The following is a 27,086-nucleotide window of genomic DNA, read 5'->3' on the forward strand; positions in this document are numbered from 1 at the left end:
GTGGGGGGGCAGATGTACTACAGTGAACATGTGGAGGTCAGAGGCAATTTTTTGGAGTTTATTCTTATCTTCTATCTTGTTCTAGTTTCTTTTCTGTTGCTGTGATAAAGCACTCTGACCAAAAGCAACTTAGGGAGGAAAAGGTTTATTTGGTTTCACATGTCCAGGTAAGTCTATCACTGAGGGAAGTCAGGGCAGAAACTGAAGCAGAAACCACAGAGGGATACTGCTTGCTGGCTCTTCCTCAGAGCCACGCTTACCTTGCTTTCTTGTACAGCCTAGGGAATGGCACTGCCCACAGTGGGTTCCCCCTATATTAATCAATAATCAAGTCGACCCACAACACACATACCCATAGGCCTTTACCTTTGCTGAGTACTAGTAAGCCTAACTAACCAAGTTCAGCCTCCAAAATCAATAGTAGAAAAGAATTGACACCTAAAAGCTGTCTTCTGACATTCATGCACACATGTGTCCTCTCAAGTGTATGCCACAAATCACACAGGCAAATAGTAATGAAAGTTCTAAAAGTGAAATATTAGTTAACTATAAAACTACCATGAACCCACATGATTTGCAAAAGACTACTAGTCCATTTTTCTTAAGATCATATGAAAATCCTCAACTTTTAATCAGCACGGAAACAAAATCTAAAATGACTATGAGCACTTGGTACAATTACCAAACACCACTGCTTGTTGGGGGTGTGCATGAATGTGCATGTGCATGTGTTGTGGCCAGAGAAGGATGGCAAGTACCTTCTGCTGCTCTCCACCTTATTTCTTGAGACAGTCAAGCTTACCATCTTGACTAGATTGGCTGGCTACTGAGGCTCCAGGGTTCACTTGTCTCTGCCTGCCTTTCACCCCCATGCTAGGGATACGGACATATATAGCCATGGGTGGCTTTTGATGGAGGTGATAGGGATTCAAACTCAGGCCTTCATGGTTGCATATCAAGCACTCTTACCCAGTGAGCCATCTCTTCAGTCTCCAATTCTTTTAAAATACCTTATTCTACCCTCTGGTAGACAGTTTATCTTGCTTTCCTACATTCATTTAAATATGCCAGTGTCCACAGTTGTATCTCTTACATAATTACCCTCCTTGCAAAACTTTGACCAGTTTAACATATTTACACACAGTATATAAATTTTTTTTTTGAGACAGGGTTTCTCTGTGGCCACGGAGGCTGTCCTGGAACTTGCTTGGGAGTCCAGGCTGGTCTCGAACTTACAGAGATCCGCCTGCCTCTGCCTCCCGAGTGCTGGGATTAAAGGCGTGCGCCACCAACGCCCAGCTACACAGTATATAAAATTAACATTAGTCTTTGTTTTTAATATATTTTGTTTTGTGCTAAGCTTTAAATGACATCCAAATTTTCTTGCTCAACCTAAAATCATACTTAACATTTTTATTTCAGCTAACAAAATTTGCTTTATTTATGGTGTGTATAACATGATTGTATGAAATGTGTACTAACACTGAAATTTTGGCTGAGTCAAGCTAACTATCAATGCCTTCTCTGTGCTGGTTCTTAATTTCTTAGTGGCTACATTTCTACAAGGGTCCCTTTTCTCTTTCCTCCTCTGTCACCCCTCTCTGGCACCCTCTTGTTTTCTTGGTGTATATCTTTACTGACCTGATTTAGAAATCTAAACGTATGATCCTAGGCTGAAGAATTGGCTCAGTGGTTAAGAGCACCTGCTGCCCTTGCAGAGGACCTAAGTTCAATTCCCATCACCCACATGGTGGCTCATGACCATATGTGATTTAATGCCACCTTCTAGCCTCTGTGAGCACAGGCATGCATGTGGTCCACAGACATACATGCAGGTAAAACACCCATAAACATCAAAGAATAAATAAAAATAAAATTGATTATGAGTTGATGGTAAACTAAGGTTGGCTGACATAATCACCTACCTATAGCAATAGTTCAGCTAGAGACATACACTGTGGTCTAATCAACACTTCTTTCACTTTGGCAGTAACTATACAAAGAGATCACTACAGGCCACATTCCTAACTCCAAATACCTTCCTGTCTACTCCACCTCAACAGCATCTTCCCATAACAAATCATGTATCTACCACATCCTTTGTGTCTGGTACTGCATGGGTACAAGCAAGAAGCAAAGGGACGAGTAGGTACAACTCTTGTGCTCAGGCTATCCATAGTGAGTAAAGATACAAAAAACTACACTAATTCTAAAAACAAAAATTTGACCTTCTATGTATCTAGCCATTATTCTTCCTGTTCCTAGGAGGCATCTCCCGCCCTCACTTTGGTTGATACTGTCTCTCCTGACCTATCCACTTATAGGTAGGAAAGCTAATCACAATCCCCCAGTCATAGAAGCAAGCAAGCATCCAACCTACTTCTGACAACTACAATGCCATTTATTCAAATTATTGGTCCATGGATAAGAATGTTACCCAACCCAAGACAATCAGAGACCTGCAGTGACATTTTTCTTAAGATTTATTTTTTTTTATTATGTATACAGTGTTCTGTCTGCATGTATGCCTGCAGGCCATAAGAGGGCACCAGATCTCATTATAGATGTTTGTGAGCCACCATGTAGTTGCTGGGAATTGAACTCAGGACCTCTGAAATTGTGACCAGTACTCTTAACCACTGTCCGACAATTTTTTTGTTTTTTGTTTTGTTTTTTGTTTTTGGAGACAGGGTTTCTCTGTATTGCTTTGGAGCCAGTCCTGGAACTCGTCCTGTAGACCAGGCTGGCCTCAAACTCACAGAGATCTGCCTGCCTCTGCCTCCCTGCTGGGATTAGAAGGTGTGCACCACCAATGCTCGGCCCAGTCTGACATTTTTTACACTGTCCATACAGTGATTCCATAGTTGTTTCTAACTGTCTTCCCTGCACATGAAGGCACTTGAGCAATGAACAATAGCCAACAGGACAAAAACCATGTGGAGACCCTATATGAGTTAAGTGCTGGAAAACTCATACTCATATTACTACCCTTCTGTGGCTGGGTTACATAAAGATACACTTTGTATTCTCTCTAAACAAGACTGTCAACTTAGGTCATTGCCACCAAGAGCTCAAACTGGCTCCAATTAGGAGAGAACATCAGAGAGCTTCCCTGAAGATATGCATAAGTGGGCTTAGGAGGTAGGAGTCAAACAAGCACATTCTATGTCAACTAAAACTTCGTAAATCCCTCAAGGAAAATTATACAAAATTTGTTCTTGTACGACTAAAATAAATCAGAAAAGTTAGATTAACTAAACTGGTCACATAGTGCTTGGAGCTCATTCCCTTACAGATGAAATTTCAGTGTCTCTCATTCTGCCAGACTTTTGTACAACCTTTTAGATCTGGGGGTGGAGAGTTGGCTCAGCAGTTAAAAGCAATGGGTACTCTTGCAGAGGACGGGGGTTCAATTCCCAGCACACATTGAAAGAGGTAAACTAAACTCAAAGGCTTCACTTCTAAGAATTTAGAAATAAAGGGACCAGACCCTTATTCAGCCTCTGCTTTAGCAGCCATGACAGGCTACAGAAAAGACACGTAGGCCTCTGACACAAGGAAACTCCAGATCCTCTGGCCTCCTGGAGCCTAGGGCCAAAACTGAACACAAAGAAACTCTAGATGACCCACCCCAACCTCCTAGATACTTAGTTCCTGGGAACTGTTTGACCACAAAAGAAACTTCAGGGTAGACCAAAAACTCCCCTGTAGCCTCCAGGATACAGTTCTGAAAATTATTGGTATCTATGAACGACATGCCACCTGCAAGTAACAAGACAATGCCATAGAAACCACAGAATGTTCCCTCTCAGCACTGACCAATAAAAATAATTGGTACACAGGTATTTCATACCAAAATATGACTTTGAGAAATTCTAATTGTTCCCAAATGTCAACCAATCAGAAACCAACCTGTACCTACTGATGTAATCCTGTAACTTTTGTCTTTAAAACGTAGCAGTAGACAGGGAACTTCCTTCCTTCTGGAGGCTGCTGTGACAGCTAGCCAGACAGGGTCCCTGTCATAGTTGGATGAATAATCATTAAAACCTTGCTTTTTCAGTTTGGTGGGTCTGTCTTCCTGGTGGTCTCTGGGGATCCTTGCGACTTAGGCACAACACACATATGGTAGCTTACAAGCACCTGTAACTCCAGTCCCAAGAGATCCAATGCCCTCTCAGGCACCAGGCATGCACATGGTACACATACACAATAAATAAACCTAAAAAATTAATTAAATCTTTCCAAGTATGGATTCTAGCAATAATATATGTAAACAAATATATATGTGGGTACAGAATAACATGCAGAAAAAAGGAAAGACTAAGTACTAGGGAATGGGGACGGATTGAATGCAGGTAATGGAAATGAGTTACGGAAAAGAATATAAAACTAAGTGTTTTTCTAATTCTGTCAATTTTTTTTGTATCTGGTGGCAGATAAATGCATGAAAATATATTCGATAGTGAAAGTATAAAACTCGATGTGAGGCTCCACAACTGCTGTTCCCATTGTCTATCCTAACTGTATACAAGTCCACTGAGCTGTATAGTTTTTAGGTTTGGTTAATTTCAGTGTGTAATTTTTTTATTTGTAACATTTTTATAATATAGTTTATTTAAAGAAACTTTCAAATTAAATCTTTTGAAATATGAGGGCACATGCCTATTAATCCCAGCATTGAGGAAGCTGGGAGAAGAGGATCGTGAATTCCAGGCCAGTCTTGGGCTATGTGGCAAGTTCTAGTCTAGCCTAGATTACATCTTGAAACTGTGTCTCAAAATCCAAAACCTAAAATATTCAAATAAAGTAGCTTGGCAGCTGCCTCTCCAATAGTAAGCTGTTGGGACTTGCCTCCTTGTCCAAGCTGATGCATGCTTCTGCATGCCCAGTTGTGCCATAACTTTCCTGTTGAGGTCAGAGGACATTTTGGAGGTATCTATTCTCCCCTTCCACCATGTGGGTTCCAGGGATCAAATTCAGGTCACCAGGCTTATCAGCAAGTGACTTTACTCACAGAACAATCTTCTCAGGCCCTCCTTTCATTTTCATAAGAGCATAAATCCTGTTGCAGTAGGGTTTCACCCCAATGACACTTTTAACCTAAATTACCTCCTGAAAGGCTCTGTCTCCAAATAGAGTCATTGTGGGATTTGTGGTTTCAACATAGGAATTTGGGAAAAATGTAATTCAGACCGTAACAATGACTGAGCCCTACTTACAGAAAATGTGATACACATGCAAAGTTAAATAAGTCACTCATATTACAAAAGGAGAAAGGAAAGACACTACAATTCCTATTATCTTCAAGCCGTTTTGTATGCAGAATCACGCTGTATTTTTCATGGTAACTGTGAGTATTGTCTTGTAGGTGATAATGTTAAGCTACAGAGAACTATGAAGGTAGAAGTCACATTTAGATCTCTGTAGGGGTGAGCCCACAATACTGTCCACGCCCCAAAAGGGGTGTGGACAGGGAACAGGCACAGATGAGGATAAAAGGAAAGCAAAAGCAAAAGCTCTCTCAGAAGCCTACCACACTTCTGATATTCCCATCTTGTGTAAGTGCTTTCTCCTGTTAATAAAAAACATGTTTCCCGGGCTGGAGAGATGGCTCAGAGGTTAAGAGCACTGACTGCCCTTCCTAAGGTCCTGAGTTCAATTCCCAGCAACCACATGGTGGCTCACAACCATCTACAATGAGATCTGGTGTCCTCTTCTGGCATGCAGACATACATGGAGGCAGGATGTTGTATTCATAATAAATAAATAAATCTTTAAAAAAAAAACATGTTTCCCCACTGCACTGATTCTCTCAACAGCTGGTGTCAGAAGTGAGATTCGTCATGTTCTTGCCATTGTTGAAATATTTGTTTCTAAAAGTAGTCTGTCTTGGCCCTTTTCAGAAGCCTGTTAGCCTCATGTATTTCAAATGCTTTATTGTGCCCATTTTTTTCCATCTGTTTTTATCTGTGTCTTAATGTATGAGCTTCATGATGAACATGTTTTAAATGTGTTGCTACAAACAGAATTACTAAAGGGAGCTATATGGTTAGAAGAAAACAATAAAGTTAATACTAGCTGGGAAATCCTCTGAAAATTATAAAGCACAATATAAGATTGTCTTTGAAGTAGTCTAATTTAGATACAGGTAAATCCTCAAACTGTTGAAAGCAAGCATTTATTCTTTACTGACTTGATAAAAATATTCAATTTTGGATTGACGTGCCGCCATTTTTACTGCTCGGACGCAAAGAGTGAGAAGCCGAGTCACAGATGCTATCCGCTTCCATGGATGCTGCTATGGATGATCGGGAGGATCTGGTGTACCAGGCGAAACGGGCAGGCCAAGCAATACGACGAAATGGTGGAATCAATGAAGAAAGTAGCAGGGATGGATATGGAGCTGACAGCTGAAGAATGAAACCTTTTGTCTGTTGCGTATAAAAGCGTGATTGGAGCCAGAAGAGCATCCTGGAGAACAATCAGCAGCATTGAACAGAAGGAAGAAAACGAGGGAGGAGAGGACAAACTAAAGATGACTCGGGAGTACTGGCGAATGGTTGAAACTGAGCTCAAGTTAATCTGTTGCAACATTCTGGACGTACTGGACAAACACCTCATTCCAGCAGCTAACTCTGGCGAGTCTGCCACAGGAAATGATAGGAAGGAGGCCACAGAAAACAGCCTCGTGGCTTACAAAACTGCTAGTGACATTGCGATGACAGAACTTCCTCCAACACACCCCATTCGTTTAAGGTCTTGCTCTCAACTTTTCCGTATTCTACTATGAAATTCTTAATTCCCCTGACCGTGCCTGCAGGTTGGCAAAAGCAGCATTTGATGATGTAATGCCGCACTGGACACGCTGAGTGAAGAAAGCTAGAAGGACTCTGGCTTCCACAGCTGCTGCGTGATGACCTGACGCTCTGGACCTCAGACATGCAGGATGATGGTGGAGAGCAGAATAAAGAACCCCTGCAGGTTGTGGAAGATGAAAATCAGTGGACGTAATAAAGCCAACAAGAGAACACATCTCTGACCACCCTCCCTCCCCACCCCCACCCCTGGAAGTGTCCCATTGTCACTGAGAACCACCAAATTTGACTTTCACATTTGGTCTCAGAATTTCAGTTCCTGCCCTGTTGTTTTTCTTTTCCTCTCCCTTCCCCCCTTTTTAAAACAAACAAACAAACAAACAAGCAAACAGTTTTCAGAAGTTCTTAAAGGCAAGAATGAATTTCTGTGGATTTTACTGGTCTCAGCTTTTAGGTTCTTTATAACACTAACAGGACTGCATAGAGGCTTTTTCAGCATTACTGTATTGTCTCCAGTCACATGTGGCAAGATCATCATTAGAAATGGAAATGACATTTGAAAGCCATTAGACTTCTAGGTGATGCATCTAAGAAAGATTAATCACATGATAGAGGCATATGTGCTGTCATTTTTCCTTTTTTTAATAGTTCAAATTGAATTTTATACCAATGTTTAAACTGTATTGGGTGTTAGCTTCAGGAGTTTTGGGGGAGCTTGTTGTAATGGTTTTGCTGTAAAATGTGTTGGGAACTCTGCTGAAGTGTTGCTGAAAAGCGTGGTGCTGGTAACAGTTCCACAATCCATGGCTGCTCATTCTTGCCGACTCCTCCCCCTCTGACGCAGGTTAGCACTGAAGGTGGTATGGAAGCCTGCATGCATGTTCCACTCTCTTACTCCTCCCTTGATCCTCAGCCTCCTTCCCTCTGCCTTCGCTTGCTCAACCTCTTTTGTTTAATATGTGTAACTTGAAGCTCATTTGTACTACTGGATATCTGACTGGAGCCACAAATACAGACTCTGTATTATTCTTACTGAAACACAGCATGGAATTAACATTAAGCGTAAATTAAAAATGTTAAATAACAAAAAATATTCAATTTTACAATAGAAGTACAAACAAAAGTCTAATATGTCCAGTGTAGTTAGCTGACTATCTATTTATGATTTCAGATGTAGTCAGCATTAGAATAAATGAATGAGTGTCTCTTGCTAGTTGCTGCATAAAAGTGTGCTGTGTTATATATACATGAACTAGCACTGCTATGCACACAAGGAGAGACCCTGAACCTCAGCCAACTTACATTTATGTCTTCATACTAATTGCAACTGCATTTGAAGCAGAAGATACAAAGACTGTTGTGTTGGTCTTACTTGTTTGCCCTCTTTCCAAAGCAGCAGCAAGGGGCTGCGGAAATGGCTGGGTAGATAAAGTACTTGCCATGTAAGAATGAGACCAGATCTGAATCCCCAGTGCCCACATAAAATCAGCAGGCATGTAGGCAAGCCTATAATCCCAGCACTCAGGAAGCAGAGACTTGGGAGGGCAGGAGCAAGCTGGCTAGCTACACTAGCCAAATCTGCAAGACAGGAGCAGCAGGAGAGCCTGCCTCAGTAAACAAAGTCAACAGTGTCAGAGAAAGATAGCCAGCATCAACCTCATGTCTCCACACACAGGTCTACACAGGAGCATGAGCAGCCACACACATACCCAAACACACATGAACACATATGCATAGTGTTCACACACATACACACAGACTCAAAAGGATCCTAGCAAAATGTCTTGCAAAATCAAGACAGTAAACATAAAATAGAAGTCATAATTCCTAATCACTTTTTATTGCTATTAAGTTTGTTAGTCTTTATTAAAACAAAAAATATAATTCAAACACTAAAGTACATGATATTTATAAAAATATACAAAGTAAAAGAAAAAGTACACTTCTATTATACTGGTATGTTATTCTATACCAGTATTTACATCCAGGATGTCATGGAGGTAGCTTCCTTTTGAACCTAAAAGTAAAAATAAATCCACTTAATAGAAGACAATAGAATAGGGTTCATTTTTAAATTACATAACAGCTCTACTACAAGTAATATTCTAAGGTACAGACACACACACACACACACACACACACACACACACTCTCTCTTACAAAATAAATACTTGCTGGCAGATGCACCAGATAATAGCAATGCATTGTCACAAACCTGATAAAAATCTCAGAGCCAAAAGTTTTCTGGTATTCATTCCAATGTAATTTAGCATAAAATGTCTAATATTATCACCCTTTAAAAATACATTTAATATTACTAAAATTTGAAAACTTATAATCAATAGATGAACAGGTCAACTCTGGTTTCTCTACTCTACAGAAGTAGTTTTCATTACAATGCCTCAACAATTGTTTGTTTGTTTGTTTTAATCTAACTAAAGGGACTAATCAAAAAGTAAGGAAGCTGGAGAGACGGCTCAGCACTTAACAACTCCTGCTGTGCAATTATGGGAACTAGAATTCCGATTCCATTAGCCATGTAACAAGTCAAGCACTGCACTTGTAACCGAAGCTCCTAAGAAGACAGAAACAGAACTGAACTGCTATGACTTTCTGTCTTCTACATGTGAATACACTCACACAGACACAAACACCCCACCATACACACACACACACAAATATACCTTTAAAAAAATAAGAGATGGTTGCCCACCATAACCAGATTAAAAGACCCTACTACTTATAAGGATGTCACACACTTTAGCTACAATACACAGAGAACTCAATCTGGAACTAACTAGGTAACTTCCTCCCTGATAGCTAGTTTTCAAAGTTCGAAAGGATCCTATACAGGAGACTACAGAAGAAATGCAATCAAAGGTATGCCAGTCAACAAGTGCTGGACCCTGGATGCTACAATATGAACCTTGCAGGCAAGACATGCCCTGAGTACAATAGCAGCATGACTGTTATGGGGCTAAAAAACCCAAAAAAACAAAAATAAAAAAAACTTTTCTGATTGAATTTGTGGACCTAGGTTTCAATCCCCAGCATCTTAAAAAGGAGGGAAAAAGGGGGAAAGGGGTACACTAGAACAAGGTGGCTCAGTAGTAAGAGCACTGTTACCAAACCTAATGGCCTGAGTTCAATCCCTGATACCCACACAGTGGAAGGAGGGAACCAATCCTGCAACTTCACTCTTGCACTGCGGTGTGTGTATACATGCATACACATGAGTGCACCCCCACACACACACACATCAAGTAATCAATGTATCAGCACTTAAAAAAAACAGCCAAAATTCCAGGATGCATGGAGGAGGGGGTGAAGAGCCGCACTTCCAAGTAACGAAGTTGATGGCTGTTGAAAGGAGTCATCCTCTGTAAGAGCGGCCACTGGGAGGTTGCCCATGGTCCACTGGATGTCCCCACACCCATGCAATCATGGGCACCACTAATAGAACTCAGTGGGTTGTTTTAAAGAAATGAAATTAGCCAGGCGTTGGTGGCGCACGCCTTTAATCCCAGCACTCGGGAGGCAGAGGCAGGCGGATCTCTGTGAGTTCGATGCCAGCCTGGTCTACAAAGTGAGTTCCAGGACAGCTTCCAAAGCCACAGAGAAGCCTTGTCTCAAAAAAAAAAACCAAAAAGAAAAGAAGAAAAGAAAAGAAATTAGAAGGGAGATTTGTTGAGAGGGGGTCCAGACGAAGTTAGGGGATTAAAGGGTAGATGGCTAACTACATGGTATAGATGTATGAAATGTTAAAAGAACAAATTTTTAAATTATATTTTTAAAAAGGTCCACAAGAGCCGGGTGGTGGTGGCAGCGCACGCCTTTAATCCCAGCACTCGGGAAGCAGAGGCAGGCGGATCTCTGTTGAGTTTGAGGCCGGGCTGGACCGACAGCCTCCAAAACAATACAGAGAAACACTGTCTCGTAAAACTAAACCAAAACAAAACAAAACAAAAAAGGTCCACAAGATTAATATATAATAGTAACATCATGTACTAACTCCAATTCTTGGATTCATAGATCCATGTTCAAAGAACATTCAAGTCTCTGATTTATATAGCAAACAATGTTACAGATGATCATCTGAACAGCCAGATCAGTTTTAATGCTAAGATTAGTGACATCTTCAGCTGACAGCACAGTAAAGGACCTTACCAGCTTGTAACTAGGAAAAGAGCACGCCAAGGTAGAGCAAATCCACTCTACAGTTAGACACCTTGGATAAGGATAATACGAAAAGCCACTTGTCTCAGGTTGTTTAGCTTTCAAATGATAATAGTCACAATGGTTTCCTTAAATTTTGTGTCTCTAATTAAATGTTCATATACCACTCACAGAAGAACAAATAAATTATTGCTTTCCAGTTACCTTATTTAGCTCTGGAAACAGTTCCTGTATCACAATGTCCAACAAAACATAGGTCAGCTGTAGCACAAAAACATGTAATGAAATGTAAGGTAGTAGACAGTAAAAATGACAGGCACAGAATCCAGGACTGTGGTAACCGCTAAGTGAGAAGGCAGGGAATGCAGTGGCAATGTAAAACAAGCATAAAATGTATCTAACACCTACCAACAATGTTCTACCCTTAAATGCACAGTAGAGACCTTTATGAATAAAAAAAACTGTCATTATTGTATTTCACCCATTTTTATGTAAACTGTTTTGCACAAATTTTACATAAACAAGCATACCATGCAAATTATATTAAAATTTCAAAAAATATACAGAGACTATATACATAAAAATGCTAATTGGTTATTCTATGACTTGAATTACCAAAATTAAAATGTTTACACCATGTCATAAATATTCTATACCTATTTTCTACTAGGAAGATACATTAACTTTAAATAACCCTGCATGTTGCAAAGAAAGATAATAAGCAAAAACAGTATATATAGATTTTCCTATCTGAATGCTTAGATTATGTGGCTTTATTTTGATAGTGACTCATACAGTTAATAAAGCAGACACCTTGTTGCTCAGCAAACCATACCAACGCTAGCCTACTTACCTGCTTGTTGAGCACTGGCTGCTGCAAGCCATCAAACAGAAGTCTGATGCTTTCATACTTGGTTTCTTCACCAATACACTTGACTATCAGATCTAAACAAGAAAGCCATGTGTGACACAATTCATAACAACTTATCACTAGCTGCCTCTTACAAATATAGCTGTCATTAATCCTTTTGGAAGTTCACAATGCACAGGACATACTGCTGCATATAAATCAACTACCACTAAGTGATAAAATTATACATATTTTATTACACATTAGGGTAAACCAAAGCAAAATTTTAAATATTTATTTTTAATTATGTGTATGGTTTGTGCTTTTGAGGAGAGATGTGCACAGGAGTGCAAATGTTCACAGAAGCCAGAGAGGGAACTAGAGTTAAAGGCAGCTATTACTTAACATGATATTCTCTTCTAGTAGAGTATGTACCCCTTCCCTCCCCTCCCATCACCCCGAGACAGGTTTTCTCTGTGTAACAGCCCTGGCTGTCCGGAACCTACTCTGTGGGTGAAGCTGGCCTCAAACTCAGAGATCCACCTGCTTCTGCCTCACAAGTACTGGAATTAAAGGTGTGGGTCACCACTGCCCAGTTGTATACTAACTAAACTGTACTCTTAACTACTGAGCCATCTCTCCAGTCTCCAAGCAAAAGAATTTAAACTCCAATGGTGTTTGTGCAATTGTGTACACACATACACAGAAATACATCTATAACCAGATGTGATAGACATCTGTAACCTCATCATTTGAGAACATATGTAGGAGGATCAATGCAAACTTGAGGCCAACCTGGTCTACATGAGTTCTAAACCAACTAGGAAGCCAGCCATATAACAGACCCTGCTACAAAAAAGAAAAGAAAAGCCCATCAAACAAACAAACAAAACCTTATTATTGTGTGAGTAGAAATAAACTTGTCTTAAATTTTAGGGATGAACCAAATATGGTGACTCATATGTATAAATTCTAGCACTCCAAAGACTGAAGCAAGATAACTGTTGCAAGTTCAAAGTCAGCCGGGGCTACAACTTGAGGGTCTATCTCAAACAAACAAACAAATTGTATTTACAAATGAGTTAATTTAGTTAGTCCTTACTAGTATTTCTAAAATAAATAGTTTCAATAGTTACATTGCAACCTCAAAAGGGTGCTGTTTTATACAAAACTGAGTTATTTAAAAATTATACCTGGAATGTAATTCATCATTTCTTCAAACGTCTGTTTTGCTCCTTTTTGTTTATCTTGGAGGGAGCGAGGTTCCGTATTTTCACAAAATATAGCATCTAAAAATGAATATAATAAATTTATACAATTATTCTCCAATTAATAAACAAATATTTTCTAACAGTAGAAATGCTAATTTTTTAAAAAGTCTACTTTTTTAAACCTAACTATAATCACAAGCACAAAACAGGAAACAAAGACTCGAACAGACACAAACCTCTGAGAAGTGTTATGAGAGAAACCAGCCGGTGTTCCTGAAAGAGCTGATCTAGCTTGCACTGAAGATAGTAATCAGTGTACATTTCCAGTGTGTTCTTAAAGAGGATCCGAGTTCCCATTAAAAGATGATGAAGCCAATCTGGAACTTGGAAAACTACTCGTCCTGAGGAAAACCAATTGAGAATCAACTGACATCTGCTGTTGCTCAAGATGATAAATGGATACAAGTAACGGGTCAGTTTTACTTACAATCACTAGTAAGTTTTATATTCAAGGCCAATGTATTAAACCTGTGAAAGGGGTATCTTTCACAAAGTTGAGATAGGACTTTATTTGCATCATGAGGCAGATTAGTGACAACACAGACCATTTAGACCTTACCTACATACATCAGGTAATCGTAGACTCCATCCACAGTCATCACCTCCATGAAGTAGTTCTGATTTTGTTTCCGCTCTGTAGTCTCAGCACGGTTTGCATTATTCTTATATAGATCATTGAAAAGCTAAAGCAAAAATTGCAATAATAAAGAGACATATAGTTTACTGTACCTACTGATAATAATCACTAAGGTTAAAAGAATACACAGCAAAAATGACAGTTATAATCCAGGCTTTGTTGACTCCCCATGGGAAGCCTTTCCCTTTCTGAGAACTGGATAGGATTAGGCTGTAGGGAGAGGGAGGAAAAGAGGTAGGGAGAACTGTGGTTGGTATGCAAAATGAATAAAAAAAAATGACTTGAAGAAAGTTTAAAATCTAGGTAGACAGTGGTGGCGCACGCCTTTAATCCCAGCACTAGGGAGGCAGAGGCAGGCAGATCTCTGTGAGTTTGAGGCCAGCCTGGTCTACTAATCGAGTTCCAAGATAGCCTCCAAAGCTTCAGAGAAATTCTGTGTCAAAAAAAAAAAAAAAACAAAGAACAAAACAAAACAAAAAGCTTAAAATCTATTTTCAAAGTTTCACATTTGTGACCAAAGCCACAGTAAAAATACATATTCCTCTCAAACTATTACACAAAAGAGTATATTCACTTTTGACATGAGGAAATTCACTATCCATAAAGAATTTCTTTTCTTTTCTCTCTGTGTGTGTATTCCTTTTTTGGTTGTTTGCTTTGTGTTACTTGGATATTCTACACCTAGAACTTCAAGCAAGCTATGCAAGTGTTCTACTACTAAGCAGTATCCCTGACTCCTCATTTTTATTAATTTTTCATAGAGATGCAGAGACAGGGCAAAGCTATGCAGTCCTGGACTGGCTCCTCCCTCAGCCTCCCAAGCACTAGGTTTTATAGGAATGCACCACAACACCTACCTCCCATTCCTTCATATTACTGCTGTTAGTTTTTTGCATTTGGTCTCACTCTTAGTCCTAACTTGCCTGGACTCCAGTACGTAACTCAGGCTGACTTAAAACTTTGTTGTTGTTGTTTTTTAAGACAGGGTTTCTCTGTGTAGTCCTGGCTATCCTGGAACTCGCTCTGTAGACCAGACTGGTCTCGAACTCAGAGATGCCTTTCTCTGCCTCCCAAGTGCTGATTAAAGGTGTGGGCCACTGATGTGCAGATATAAAAATTCACCTTTATATGAAGTTCATTTGTGCGCTATTATTCAAGCCCAAAACAGTTTAATCGATACAGGGAAAAACTGTCCTGAGGATCGCTTAGTTGGACAAGTACTTATCTAGCATGCATGAAGTCTTGAGTTCTATCTTCAGCACCACACAACACTGTATGTGGTACATGCCTAGAATCCCAGCACTCAGGAGGTAAATGCAGAAGGAGCAGTTCAAGGTCACCTGCTCCCTACACAGTAAATTCAAGGCCAGCCTAGACACAATTAGATCCTATCCCAAAAAAGACAAAACAGCCCTACTAATCAAAAATTATGACAAGCAATGACTCTTTGGTCTGCTTATAGAGTGAAGGCCTTCAAGATGTTTTGAGTTTCAAAATGAAAGAGTGTATATTCACAGTCCACAAGAGAAGAGGATATTACCAGGCAGGTGGGTCTACACTTCTATCTGTCTACATCTGTCTCTAGGGAGCCACAGTTCTTAAGAAAGGGACTGAGGACAACTTACAATGGTAACTGAAGAGAGGAAATAATTGAGACTCATGTTTTGGAGTGTTTTTTTGGGGAGGTAGAGACAAGGTTTCTCTGTGGCTTTGGAGGCTGTCCAGTAACTAGCTTTTGTAGACCAGGCTGGTCTCAAACTCATAGAGATCTACCTGCCTCTGCCTCCCTAGTGCTGGTATTAAAGGCATGTGCCACTAACACCCAGCGATGCTCATGTTTTAATTTTTCCTATTGAACATGTTTTTCTCTATGGACTTTAACGCAATTCCTATGTTCAACACAGAAGGGAGTTGGGTGGAGAGTGGATCTCAGGGTTTTGACTGAATTGTCTACAGAAAACAGTGAACCATTATTGAAAACAATGGTGACCTTGGAGGGGAAATTATTTTTAATTCTACATGTAAGAAACACAACTCCAAAAAGTCTAGATGGGTTTAAACAACAGTTTAGATAAAAAGTAAATAGGCATGGCTGGAAATGGACCAGAATAAATAAAGAGACAGAAATAGTGGAACACGGGAGATAGAAGAGCATGGGAGAGGGCCAGACGATGCTGGAGACAGAATGAGGACCGCATCAGTGCTGAAGGCAGACAAGTGAAGGGATGGGGAAAGGCATGGGCTGCAGAGAGAACAGCCGAGACTGAAAAGTCACAGCCTGTGGCAGCCTCTCCTGCACAGCCCCTCACTCACAGCTGTATTCTGCATTACTTACTGCCTCTTTACACAATATGTAGTACCTTCTTGTTGTTCTCGGAAGTGGGGCTGAGAATAGTCAGTTCTGGTCTACTCGGTTTAGGTTTGGGGGATTCACAAGAATTAATGAAACTCATGATGAAAGGTTCCAAGTGCTGACCTTTCTGTGATGACAGAGGAGATAAGCACTTTTAATATCTCAGAAGCCACTACAATTCATCAGTAATTAAGTACATCACCATCATTTATAAACATACATAAATCAGAAATTTACCTCTTTCATTAGTTTTCCAGGAACAGACTTTATAATTTTCCCTGTAATAAAATAAAATATTAATTTTATGAAAGTATAACATAACTGTTTAATTGTTTGCATGAATATTTCAGTAGATAGCTTTAAACAGTAGAGTCAAACAAAAAGCCAAAAAGTATTTATAATCCATCATTTCACACTTCAACAGAAATTTATAATAAAGGTGATACCCCAAACTATTTCACAGATACAGTGGGACTCATTATAAAAACAAGTCGTGAGGATGTAACAGAGATCTAAGAAGCTTACTGCTGGTAAATATTAGTGTTCCATAAGGGGAAGACAACATAATTCTCAACTTCAATGTTCTTTTGACCTAATGCTCATTTGTTTACTCCTTCTTTGCTCTCTCTCTTCCTTTTTTTTTTTTTTTTTTTTTTTTTGTTTTTACGAGACAGGGTTTCTCTGTATTGTTTTGGAGGCTGTCGGTCCAGCCCGGCCTCGAACTCACAGAGATCCGCCTGCTTCTGCCTCCCGAGTGCTGGGATTAAAGGCATGTGCCACCACCGCCCGCTCTCTCTTCCTTTTGTGTCTTTGGTGATGGAACCAAACCTAGGGACTTCACATGTTCGGCAAATGGTGTACCATTAGCTCCATGCTTTGCACAGAAAATTTTAATAAAAATGTTTCAACAGGATTGATTGGAGATATGGCTTAGAGGTTAAGAGAACTTCTTGCTCTTCAGAGGACCTGAGTTTGGTTCTCAGTCCATGATGAGCAGCTCACAGCTGCCTTTAACTCCAGCTCTAGGGGATCTGATGGTCTCTTCTGGCCTCTGTGGGCACCTAAACACATGGCATGCATGCTCGCGCACACACAGACATATACACATACACACAAATTCAGAATGGTTTAAAAATGCTTTCAAAATACTTTAAGCAATAACGAACATATACTTAAACATACACAAAAGTTAGTGAAATATATAAGAACATTTTGAGAAATATTTAAGCTACTGGAATAGTTTACATTCTAAGTTTTAAAAATTTTCCATTCTAGACAGACATGGTGAATACTCCTGCCACTCCCAATGACTGTGGCAGGAGAATCAAGAATTCAAGGACACCCGAGACTATGTAGCAAGACCCTTTCTCCAAAACAGAGAAGAAAAAAACCATGTTTGCCCAAATTACTCATTATTTGTATCTCCTGGCTCCCTTATCAAAAATACTAAATATGTGAAGACTTTATCAAGCATTTAGAAAATAACATACAAAAATTAATCTAATCTAAATTTATAAATGCAACTTAAATTTCTCTTACCTCCATTTGGTAGGCATAACAATACTAAGACAACCGTAAAATAAAGAGACTTTTTTATGACATAGAAATTCCAAGTCCTGTCCTACTACCACCTTCAGAACGCCCCACGTTCCTCGGGTTACAGGGTCACAGGACATGCTTCTCTCACCTGTGTTATCATTGAGCGCAATTAGCGCTTCATGTGATAAAGTAGAACTCAAATCACTAGTCCCTGTCTGCCTTCTGGACTCTTCTGCCTTGGAAAACTGGATCCTACAAACTCACTAAGTTCAAAAGTGGCCTAAAATTATCAACAACCACAAAAAGCAACACATGCATTCAGTTTACATAGAAACCTGGAAGATCTTTCATCGTTTTTTCACCTTCTGTCAAACTTAATAGGAAACTAAGTTAAAATGACTCTATTTCCTAAACACCACATATAACCAAGTATAAAAAGGTCCTCACAATTTCTCTTGATAAGCAAGTCACACATGCTAAATGTTTGAAATCAACTAAATATATTCATATAAGGTTTAAATGGAAACTGGTTCAGTTCTACTTAAATCTATATCTTAAAAAATATTCTGAGAAATACTTTATCATCTATTGGCTTTAACAATTTTATACAAATATTTCTAGCAAGTTAGTTTAGCTATTTTGAACTTTACATAAAAGAAATGTTGTATTTATTTTCATGTGTGCTTTATGTCTCTCATTTATCGTGTGTTTTATTTTGAGATAAGGCTCAAACCCAGGGCCTCATGCATGTGCGGTAGGCAAGTCCCAATGTTACACTTCTAATTCATCCACACTGTTGCAAGTTGCTTCAAGCTACAGGCATTCATTTCTATAGGACTCAACATTAAGACTCTACAGTTTAGGGCTGGAGAGATGGTCCAGTGATTAAGAGCACTGGCTGCTCTTCCAGAGGATACAGGTTCAATTCCAAGCACCCAGAGATGACAGCTCATAACTCTCTGTAGCTCCAGTTCCAGAGTATCCAACATCCTCACACAGAGATACATACAGACCAAACACCAATGTGCATGCAATAAAAACAAATTGAAATATATACTCTAAAGTTTATCTGACCATTCTTTTGATAATGAACATTTGTGCTGTTTCTAGCTTGAACTATGATATACAATGTGGCTATAAACAATCTCAAACATAGACATAATATCCTTGACAGTAAATAGATGGAAAGAAATTATATAACTTGAAGTCAGAGGGGGGGGAAAAGGCCCAGATTTTATATCAAATATTAAAGCTATGATTTTTTTTGTTTTTTTGTTTTTTTTTTGAGACAGGGTTTCTCTGTGGCTTTGAAGGCTGTCCTGGAACTAGCTCTTGTAGACCAGGCTGGTCTCAAACTCACAGAGATCCACCTGCCTCTGCCTCCTGAGTGCTGGGATTAAAGGCATGCACCACCATCTCCCCGGCAAGCTATGATATTTTTAAAGAAATGTTATTAAAGTTATTCATATAATGACTAATGACTATGTACATTTACATCTACTTGAAACACTTATTTTTCTTATATGAATTCCTAAGGATGGGGATACATCCTCAGAAATTTGTTGCTAGGCAATTTATGTTGCACAAACTTCAAAAGAGTGTACTTATACAAACTTATGATGCCTGTTAAGTCACTAGGTGACATAATTTAAAGGACCACTGTCATTTATGTAATCTGTCATTGCGTAAAGCACTGCTGTGCAATACATGGCTTTATTTAAATATACATCGGAATGCAAGAATATCACTGGCTAACAGTTTCTGTGATAGAACAAGTGGTTAGAAGTGACTGGTAAAATAATCAGGGTAGCACACCTCTAACTTTGAAAGAAGTCCTTTGGAGTTCATCACATGGCCATACTACCAAAACCATTTTTCTACACTAGTCTGAAAATATTGTTCTTATTTTTTTCCACATGACTTACCAAGATTTACATCTGGAAGTATCTTATCAAGAAACTGTGTTTCCCCACCATTGGGGGAGAGAAAGTCAGCCAGAAGTTGACTGTTACTCAGTTCCGGATGCTGCAGCAGTTTCTTCAATAAACAGAACAGAGGAGGAAAACAGATTAGAAATATAGAAGAGTAATCAAAACTGGTCTAAAATGATTGTAAACAAAAGGCAAGAAACTTTAATGTATTTCCTATTCTAATCAAATGACTAGTTATATTATCCACTGAAATAATTTACATTGCTTATATATATATTTTTTTGTAAATAATTACAGTGTTTATGTAACACAATGCACAAATACTGGGAAAAATGGGAAGTCAATTCTGACTAGTGTCTGATAGGGAGCTGATCCTAGGAAACCAAAAAACAAACCTACAAACAGAATAATATAAAGGACTAAGCAATAAAGTAAGAAGGACAATTCCCAAGCTGGGAAAGTTAAGCCATAAAATCAAACAGAGTCCAACATTCTTAGAAGACATTTAATTTTTATAGAAAAAGCTTTCCTTTTTTAAGTCTTCCATATCAAAATTATAATTAGCACACAAATACTAGCTCTCCCAGAAATAGCTAGTATTTTATTGGTCATTATTCTTTTAAAAATACTGAGGATCAGGCAGGTGGTGGTGGCGCATGCCTTTAATCCCAGCACTTGGGAGGCAGAGGCAGGCGGATCTCTGTGAGTTAGAGACCAGCCTGATCTACAGGAACTAGTTTCAGGACAGTCTCCAAAGCCACAGAGAAACCCTGTCTCGAAAAACCAAACCAAACCAAACCAAAACAAAACAAAACTGAGGATCAGGGCTATAGTTCACTGGTAGAGTGCTTAGCTAGCATGTGCAAGACCCTGAGTTTGATCCCCAGTATCACAAAACAACAATACCAACAGTATATATATGATTTTTTTCCTCTGAGACAGAGCCTCACTATGTAGCTCTGGCTGTCCTGGAACTCACTATGTAGACCAGGTTAGCCTCAAACTCACCAAGATCCAAAACTGCCTCTGCTTCCCAAGTGCTAGCATTAAAGGTGTGTGCTACCATACACAGCCAAAGTTCACTTTAAAATCCACATCGAAAAAGGTATGCTAAGTTGGAGAGATGACTCAGAAGTTAAAAGCACTGACTGTTCTTTCAAAGGTCCTGAGTTCAATTCCCAGCAACCACACAGTGGCTCACAACCATCTATAATGAGATTTGGTGCCTTCTTCTGGCATGGAGGCAGAACACTGTATACACAATAAATAAATCTTTAAAGAAAAGGTATGTTTTTAATTCTGTGGACAGGGATTACAGAGCAAAGCATGTGTCAACAAGAAACATCTGTATATCCACGTGTAATTACTGTGATACTCACAATAGCCAAGTTATGCATCGACAACAGATAATGGAGAAGCAAATGTATTATTATGCACACTGCTGCTTCATTCAGTTAAAAAGTACAAAGTGATGTAATTTACTAGAATATGAATGGAACTGAAATCATCATATCAAGCAAATTAGCAAGTCTCAGAAAGATAAACACTAACATTTTCTCATAAGATTCTAGATTTAAAAAAAGAGGTGAAAGTGGAAGGGGGCTGGCTATTTACAAAGAGGAAGGCAACCAGCATGAGGTAGGGAAGGAGAAAAAAGAACAAAGGGTTACGATGGAAGTGAATATGATCAAAACACATCATCCACACATATGGAAGTGGCATAAAAAACATTATTTTATACAGTGAAGAGATGCAAAGAGATAAATGAGGAAAACAGGGAAAAAGTACATGGAATTGGTGCTATAGGGACAAAGGAGAGTTACTGATGTCTCAAATCCAGCATTGGAAGTGGTGCTATAGAAACAAACCAAGCAAGAGAGCTTGTGCTGTACCTGCAGATACTCCTGAAACTCCTCTCTCTTCGACTTTAAGAACTCATAGTTTTTGGGACCAATGATCCTTTTGGATGGAAGCTGAGCATCAGGAAATGTACCTGAAATTGATGTACAGAGTTCTTACCATCTTGGCTATTTTAAACACTATTTGAAACTACTATGAAAATTCAGATTCACAACACTGCCTTGCAGAGATACAACATTATGTTTTAAATAATCTTCACACAGCCAGAGAGTTGGATAGCATTTTTTCTATCGTACAAACAGCAGCTTTTAAAATTTTACCATTTAAAAAACTCAATGTGCATTGTAAAGACTTAAAATACAGGTAAGAAAAAAAAGCAGAATACCAACATTCTTATTTTCAATAGAAAATATCAACTGGTAAACTTAAAGTAAAAAAAAATCTGGTGCAAGACCTTTCAAGAAGGCCAATTGCTGCCGGGCGGTGGTGGCGCACACCTTTAATCCCAGCACTGGGGAGGCAGAGGCAGGTGGAGCTCTGTGAGTTCGATAGCCTCCAAAACAATACAGAGAAACCCTGTCTTGTAAAAAAACCACAAAAAAAAAAAGAAGGCCTATTGCTGAACTATAATGTTTTATATAAGAAAGCAACATACCATGAAATTCTGTTAGTTTTGATTCAAGTACATAGAATTCAAGGTATCTTCTATAAACAGACCAATGTTCAGGCTCATGTCCAACTGTAAGTTAAAAATAAGCAATTTTACAACCCACAACAAAAAATGAAACATTAGTAATACGAAAATGGGGGGAGTATTATATTGCAGTCTTTATTTTAGTTAGCATTATCATACTTCATCCCTATTTTAATTCTAAATTATCTAGGAGAAATTGGTAAATTTTATCTTTTATGATATGACAAGCAAACACTGTTTGCAATAACAGAATCACAAAGCTGGTAGGAACTTTTAAAAGTATACAATTACTATTTCAAAAATGTACAAAATTAATTATTTGTGTGTGTGTGTGTCTGTATACACATGTCTGCCATGCCACAGCACACATGTGCAAGCCAGAGGACACTTGTGAGAGTCAGTTCCCTCGTTCTACCATGTGGGTCCCAGAGCAGTAGATCAGATTGCCAGGCTTGTGGCAAAGCACCTTCTTTTATCCGCTGAGTCATTTCACCAGGTCATACAATCTGAGAACTGTATTTTCCTGCATAAAAAAGTCAGTGTAGCAAATGATGAAAATGACATTATATGTGCAGCAAGGCTCTGTCATGCTGATGATTACAGTTATTTTTAGATTGTGTTTATATTTTACATTTTAATGTTAAGCCGAACTTTTCAAAAATAGAGCACAAAAATTGTAAATGCTTGCTCAAAAAGTCAGTAACAAAAGTATTTGACCAATAAAAATGAGGCCTGGTGCAGAAATCAGACTACAGTAAGGGCAATGATTTCACAGTGTACTTACTCAGTAAGACGACAGCAATACCATAAAATCACCATTGCCTCTGACGGGGATCCAGTAAGATCCTACCTGCCTGCTACACAGCTATCATAGTTACGACAGGAAGCATCACAGCCAGCTACTCAGAATAATCTGCTCCTGATTTTATGCTCTGTGTTCCTGAACTAGCTTTAGTTTCTGAAAAAACTGTTTGAAAATTCAGTAAGGGAAATGATGAGCACTGGTCTTCACTGTTACTCAGTTACCTAGTCTGAAAACCCCTTAACTAGTCTGTCACTCCCCTTACCTCACAGGTCCTTTCCCCTTCCTGAGCTTTACTTTAAGTTTCTATTCGTCCTTCCCAAAAATGTGCAAGACTCTGTGTTCCCTTTATACTGAATGCCCCACCTGCTCAACAAAGCTGGGTGGCGAGTGATTACTCTGCTGTCAGTGCTGTTCAGTTCTCAATTACAATCCACACCTGAGACAGCCAAAGGAGAAAAGACAGCAAACATGAGGACATTCAGCAAAGTTGTGTTTAATCATAGTTCATCCAATTCTACTTAACAAAAAAAAGGGGGGGACAGGAAGGGAAGGGAAAAGCATGATCAGAATATACTGTTTGAAAGTTTTCATTAAAAATGGTTAAAATGAAAAGAAAAATATGGGGAAAGGGAGTGCTGTTTAAACGTGTAACGTGAGGGCTGGAGAGCCAACTCAGTACAACTGAGCTTGATAGATAGGATCCACATGGCAGAAAGAAAACCAATGTCCACAAGTGACTTCTACATGTGTGCCACCCACTCACATGCATATAAATTAATGTAGTAAATAAGTTGGTCTAATACTTAATATAGTGGTAAATGCATTAGCGATAATAGCTAAGTACAATAGCTAATGATAATAGCAACAAAACCAGTAAAAAGAGTGACTGGAGAAACAGCTAGGTGGCCAAGAACACTGGCTGCTCTTCCAGAAGACCCACGTTTGCTTCCCAGCACTCACAGGGTGGTTCACAGCCACCTATAACTCCAGTTCCAGACCTCCAGCTACCAGGTACATATATGTAAACATACAGCCAAAATTCTGACACACATAAGATAAAAATAAATAAATCTTAAAAAACAAAACAGTAAAAGAACATCATATAAGATTCCTTGGGCTCTAAGGTGTATATCAAGAACCCACTCTGTTGACTGCATAAATTAGTCAAATGATAACAAGTAATCTAGGAAACAATAAGTTTTCATTCAGTTTTTGTTCTGGACACTTATGTCTAATCAAAATCAACAGTTACAAATGGCAACAAGTTTACACTCAGTAAAGACAGACCCATCGGCATCATAGGAAGGCTCAGAAATCTTACCTGCTCGTCTATCATTTCTTTCAACATCAATACAAAACACAGGAATTCTCTCCTTTTTCTCCTTCCTTTCAGAGGAGGGATCCTCAAAAAAGTCTACATATGGAATGCTAATTTTCCATGCAGCAAGGTTTCGAGGAGTGTTAGGTGTGCTCACAGCTTCTACTGGAGAATCATCTTCCATTACCACAATACCTTCTTCAATCTGGAAAAGGTTATCAAGGTGAACTTGACGTTTCTAATACATTACAAACTATAGCACATGAAATATAACTGTCAAGTAATATACTAATTTTATTTTTTTAACTTGGGAAAGTAAGTTAAAAAGTAAAAATAAATGTTAAACTGTTGGGTTATTTGGTTTTTGTTGTTGTTGTTTTTGGTTTTTCGAGACAGGGTTTCTCTGTGTAGCCCTGGATGTCTTCAACTCACACTATACACCAGGCTGGCCTCGAACTCACAGAGATCTGCCTGCCTCTGCCCCCTGAGTGCTGGGATTAAAGGTGTGCACCAACACTGCTCGACAAAAGTTAAACTTAACAAGTAACTAGCATCAACTCCATGTTTCATGATAACATCTATATGTCAAAGTCTAAAAGAAAACAGAGACTTGACATTTTAAATTATGGAAAATATATAAAAGATGAAAATATAAAAAATTCAAATTTGATCATAAATAAAAAATATATACTGTCTTTCATTTCAGGATATAAGACGCCATGCCATTAATGCAGTTGACACAGATAAGCTGGATCTGTGACACACACGGGATATATGTCAGCATAATCATTATGAACTTTGGCAATATACTTCTACAATGAGCCACCAAACAGATCTGAATAAATAACTCCATTCCTGAAAACATTCTTTTTTTTTCCTTTTTTTTTTTTTTTTTTTTTTTGGTTTTCCAAGACTGGGTTTCTCTGTATTGCTTTGGAGGCTGTAGGACCAGCCTGGCCTCAAACTCACAGAGATCCGCCTGCCTCTGCCTCTGCTGGGATTAAAGGAGTGTGACACCACCGCCCAGCCCCCGAAAACATTCTTATGAAAATATCTACTTCAACTAATTTTTTAAACTGAAAAAAATAGTCTAAATATAGTCACTGTAACATAAAGAAGATACAATTCAAAAGAAGATTTAAAAAGGATCTACTTCTACAGAATTAGATTTCTGTTTGATTTGAGATTGGGTTCCTCTGTATGGAGAAACCCTGGATGTACTGGAACTGGCACATAGACCAGGATGACCTTGAACTCTGGGATTAAAGATGTGTGACACCATACCTGGTAAATGAAGATTTCTCACCTTTTTGATTCTAAAATCATAAACATCTATAATTTCATTTAATATTTAAACACAAAATAATTCATTTTGAAAAGATCATCTATACACACAGTTCTTTTAAATCCTTCTGAGTCTCTAGTCACCTAGACATCTCTTAGTCATGTTAAAGGGAACAGTTACTATAAATACCCTACTTAAGTATATGCTTTTTGAGATAGTCTTTTGATACATAACCCAGGTTGACTTTGAACTGAACATCCTCCTGCTTCAGCTTCATAAGTGCTGAGATTACAGGTGGATACCAACATACCCAGGCAAAATGTTAATAAAGTAAACTAAGTAGTTTTTGTTTTATTTTCAAAAAGATTCCCTGTAAGAAGAGTGTGGAGAATAAGGAAGGCAGACAAAAAGCTAGCTGAGGTTCTCTACTTAGTTAAAAAATAGCAATGTTTCCTATGTTTACCTTTTCTATATGCACTTGACTGCCAACTTATTAATGGGCAGAAATGTATTTTAAACTAGTCCTGAACTTGGACAGAAGCATGTTTTCAGATAGTTCCAATCATTTTGCTGTTGCTTTTTGAAAAAAGGTCTTACTTCAGCTCTAGCTGGCTTTGAACACATGATTCTCTTGCCTCAGATAGTCAGAATCTTGTATTTCAGATTTTTATTCCTGAGTCATTTACCACAGTGATGTAACCCTATCTCTTGTATTAATAGAGCTAGGAGCCCTGATGGTACTGTGTTATACAGTGTGCAAAGTGCTTACTATCTACCAGGCATCGTTCATTCTTAGTGCTTCATGCAGATTGCCTCTCTAATTCTCCTAATTACACCCCGCGTACAACAGATAGGATAGTCCCAATTTCACACTGTAAGGGAAGGAAATATAGTAAAACTGGGCAATTTGCCTAAACTCACAAAACAAGTATGTACCACTACCAAGTATCATTTCAACTTTTCAAATCATACACCAGAGAGATTGGCAATTCCTGGAAAAACAATTCTCACAGTCCCACAATTCTTAATTAGCACAGTATTGTGTGTGACCTGTGATAAGATCAGCATTATGACCTGCTCTGTGTCTTCTAAACTCTAAGTGGCTTCATCCTTAGCATTTGTGCTTTCTTTAGAAATAAAATAATGACTATGCTTAATAACAATTACTTCAAAATACCTAGTGAAGAGAATGTTTCCAAAATTAAAAATGGTAAGTATCAGGAGTTAGATCTGATCATTATTCAATGCATATATGGATCAATATACATATTTATTATATTTTATACTATAAATATGTAAAATTACCATGTATTAATTAAATAGTGTATTCAAAATAACAGCAATAGTAGTAAGGTCACAAAGTGAGAAAATGCTCAGTTGTATTGGTAGCCCAGGTACAGGTTTATGGACATCAGAGGAATAGTAAAAGATAAATGTGAAGTTCTTCTGTGTAAAGAACAGAAGGAAAGGACCATCAGCAGAACTGCACGTGCAAAGGTACAGAAAGGTACAACAGCATGGTGAGCGGAACACACACATCAACAAACAG

General features: G+C 38.6%; 1 protein-coding gene and 1 pseudogene across 4 annotated transcripts in view; one reads left to right on the top strand and one right to left on the bottom strand.

Annotated features, from left to right (window-relative positions):
* Positions 1–6,106: 6,106 nt before the first annotated feature.
* Positions 6,107–7,014, top strand: LOC101831311 (annotated as a pseudogene).
* Positions 7,015–8,642: 1,628 nt separating this feature from the next.
* Positions 8,643–27,086, bottom strand: part of Snx14 (sorting nexin 14) — a 61,556-nt gene continuing 43,112 nt past the window's right edge. For 3 of the 4 annotated variants that reach the window (XM_005073657.4, XM_005073658.4, XM_040739627.1), the window contains 12 exons: positions 24,256–24,457; positions 22,091–22,174; positions 21,468–21,568; positions 19,570–19,681; positions 16,343–16,383; positions 16,113–16,232; positions 13,675–13,798; positions 13,292–13,456; positions 13,038–13,133; positions 11,848–11,939; positions 11,199–11,255; positions 8,643–8,835 (listed from right to left, as the gene is read on the bottom strand). In XM_005073657.4, coding sequence (XP_005073714.1) covers positions 8,797–8,835; positions 11,199–11,255; positions 11,848–11,939; positions 13,038–13,133; positions 13,292–13,456; positions 13,675–13,798; positions 16,113–16,232; positions 16,343–16,383; positions 19,570–19,681; positions 21,468–21,568; positions 22,091–22,174; positions 24,256–24,457 — 1,233 coding nt within the window. In that variant the 3' untranslated portion in view covers positions 8,643–8,796. Of the gene's footprint in view, positions 8,836–11,198; positions 11,256–11,847; positions 11,940–13,037; positions 13,134–13,291; positions 13,457–13,674; positions 13,799–16,087; positions 16,233–16,342; positions 16,384–19,569; positions 19,682–21,467; positions 21,569–22,090; positions 22,175–24,255; positions 24,458–27,086 lie in introns of those variants that run through there. The other variant, XM_021229311.2, reaches the window with a different exon arrangement.

The sequence above is a fragment of the Mesocricetus auratus genome, unplaced genomic scaffold (assembly GCF_017639785.1).
Source record: "Mesocricetus auratus isolate SY011 unplaced genomic scaffold, BCM_Maur_2.0 Super-Scaffold_100691, whole genome shotgun sequence".
Lineage (NCBI taxonomy): Eukaryota > Metazoa > Chordata > Mammalia > Rodentia > Cricetidae > Mesocricetus > Mesocricetus auratus.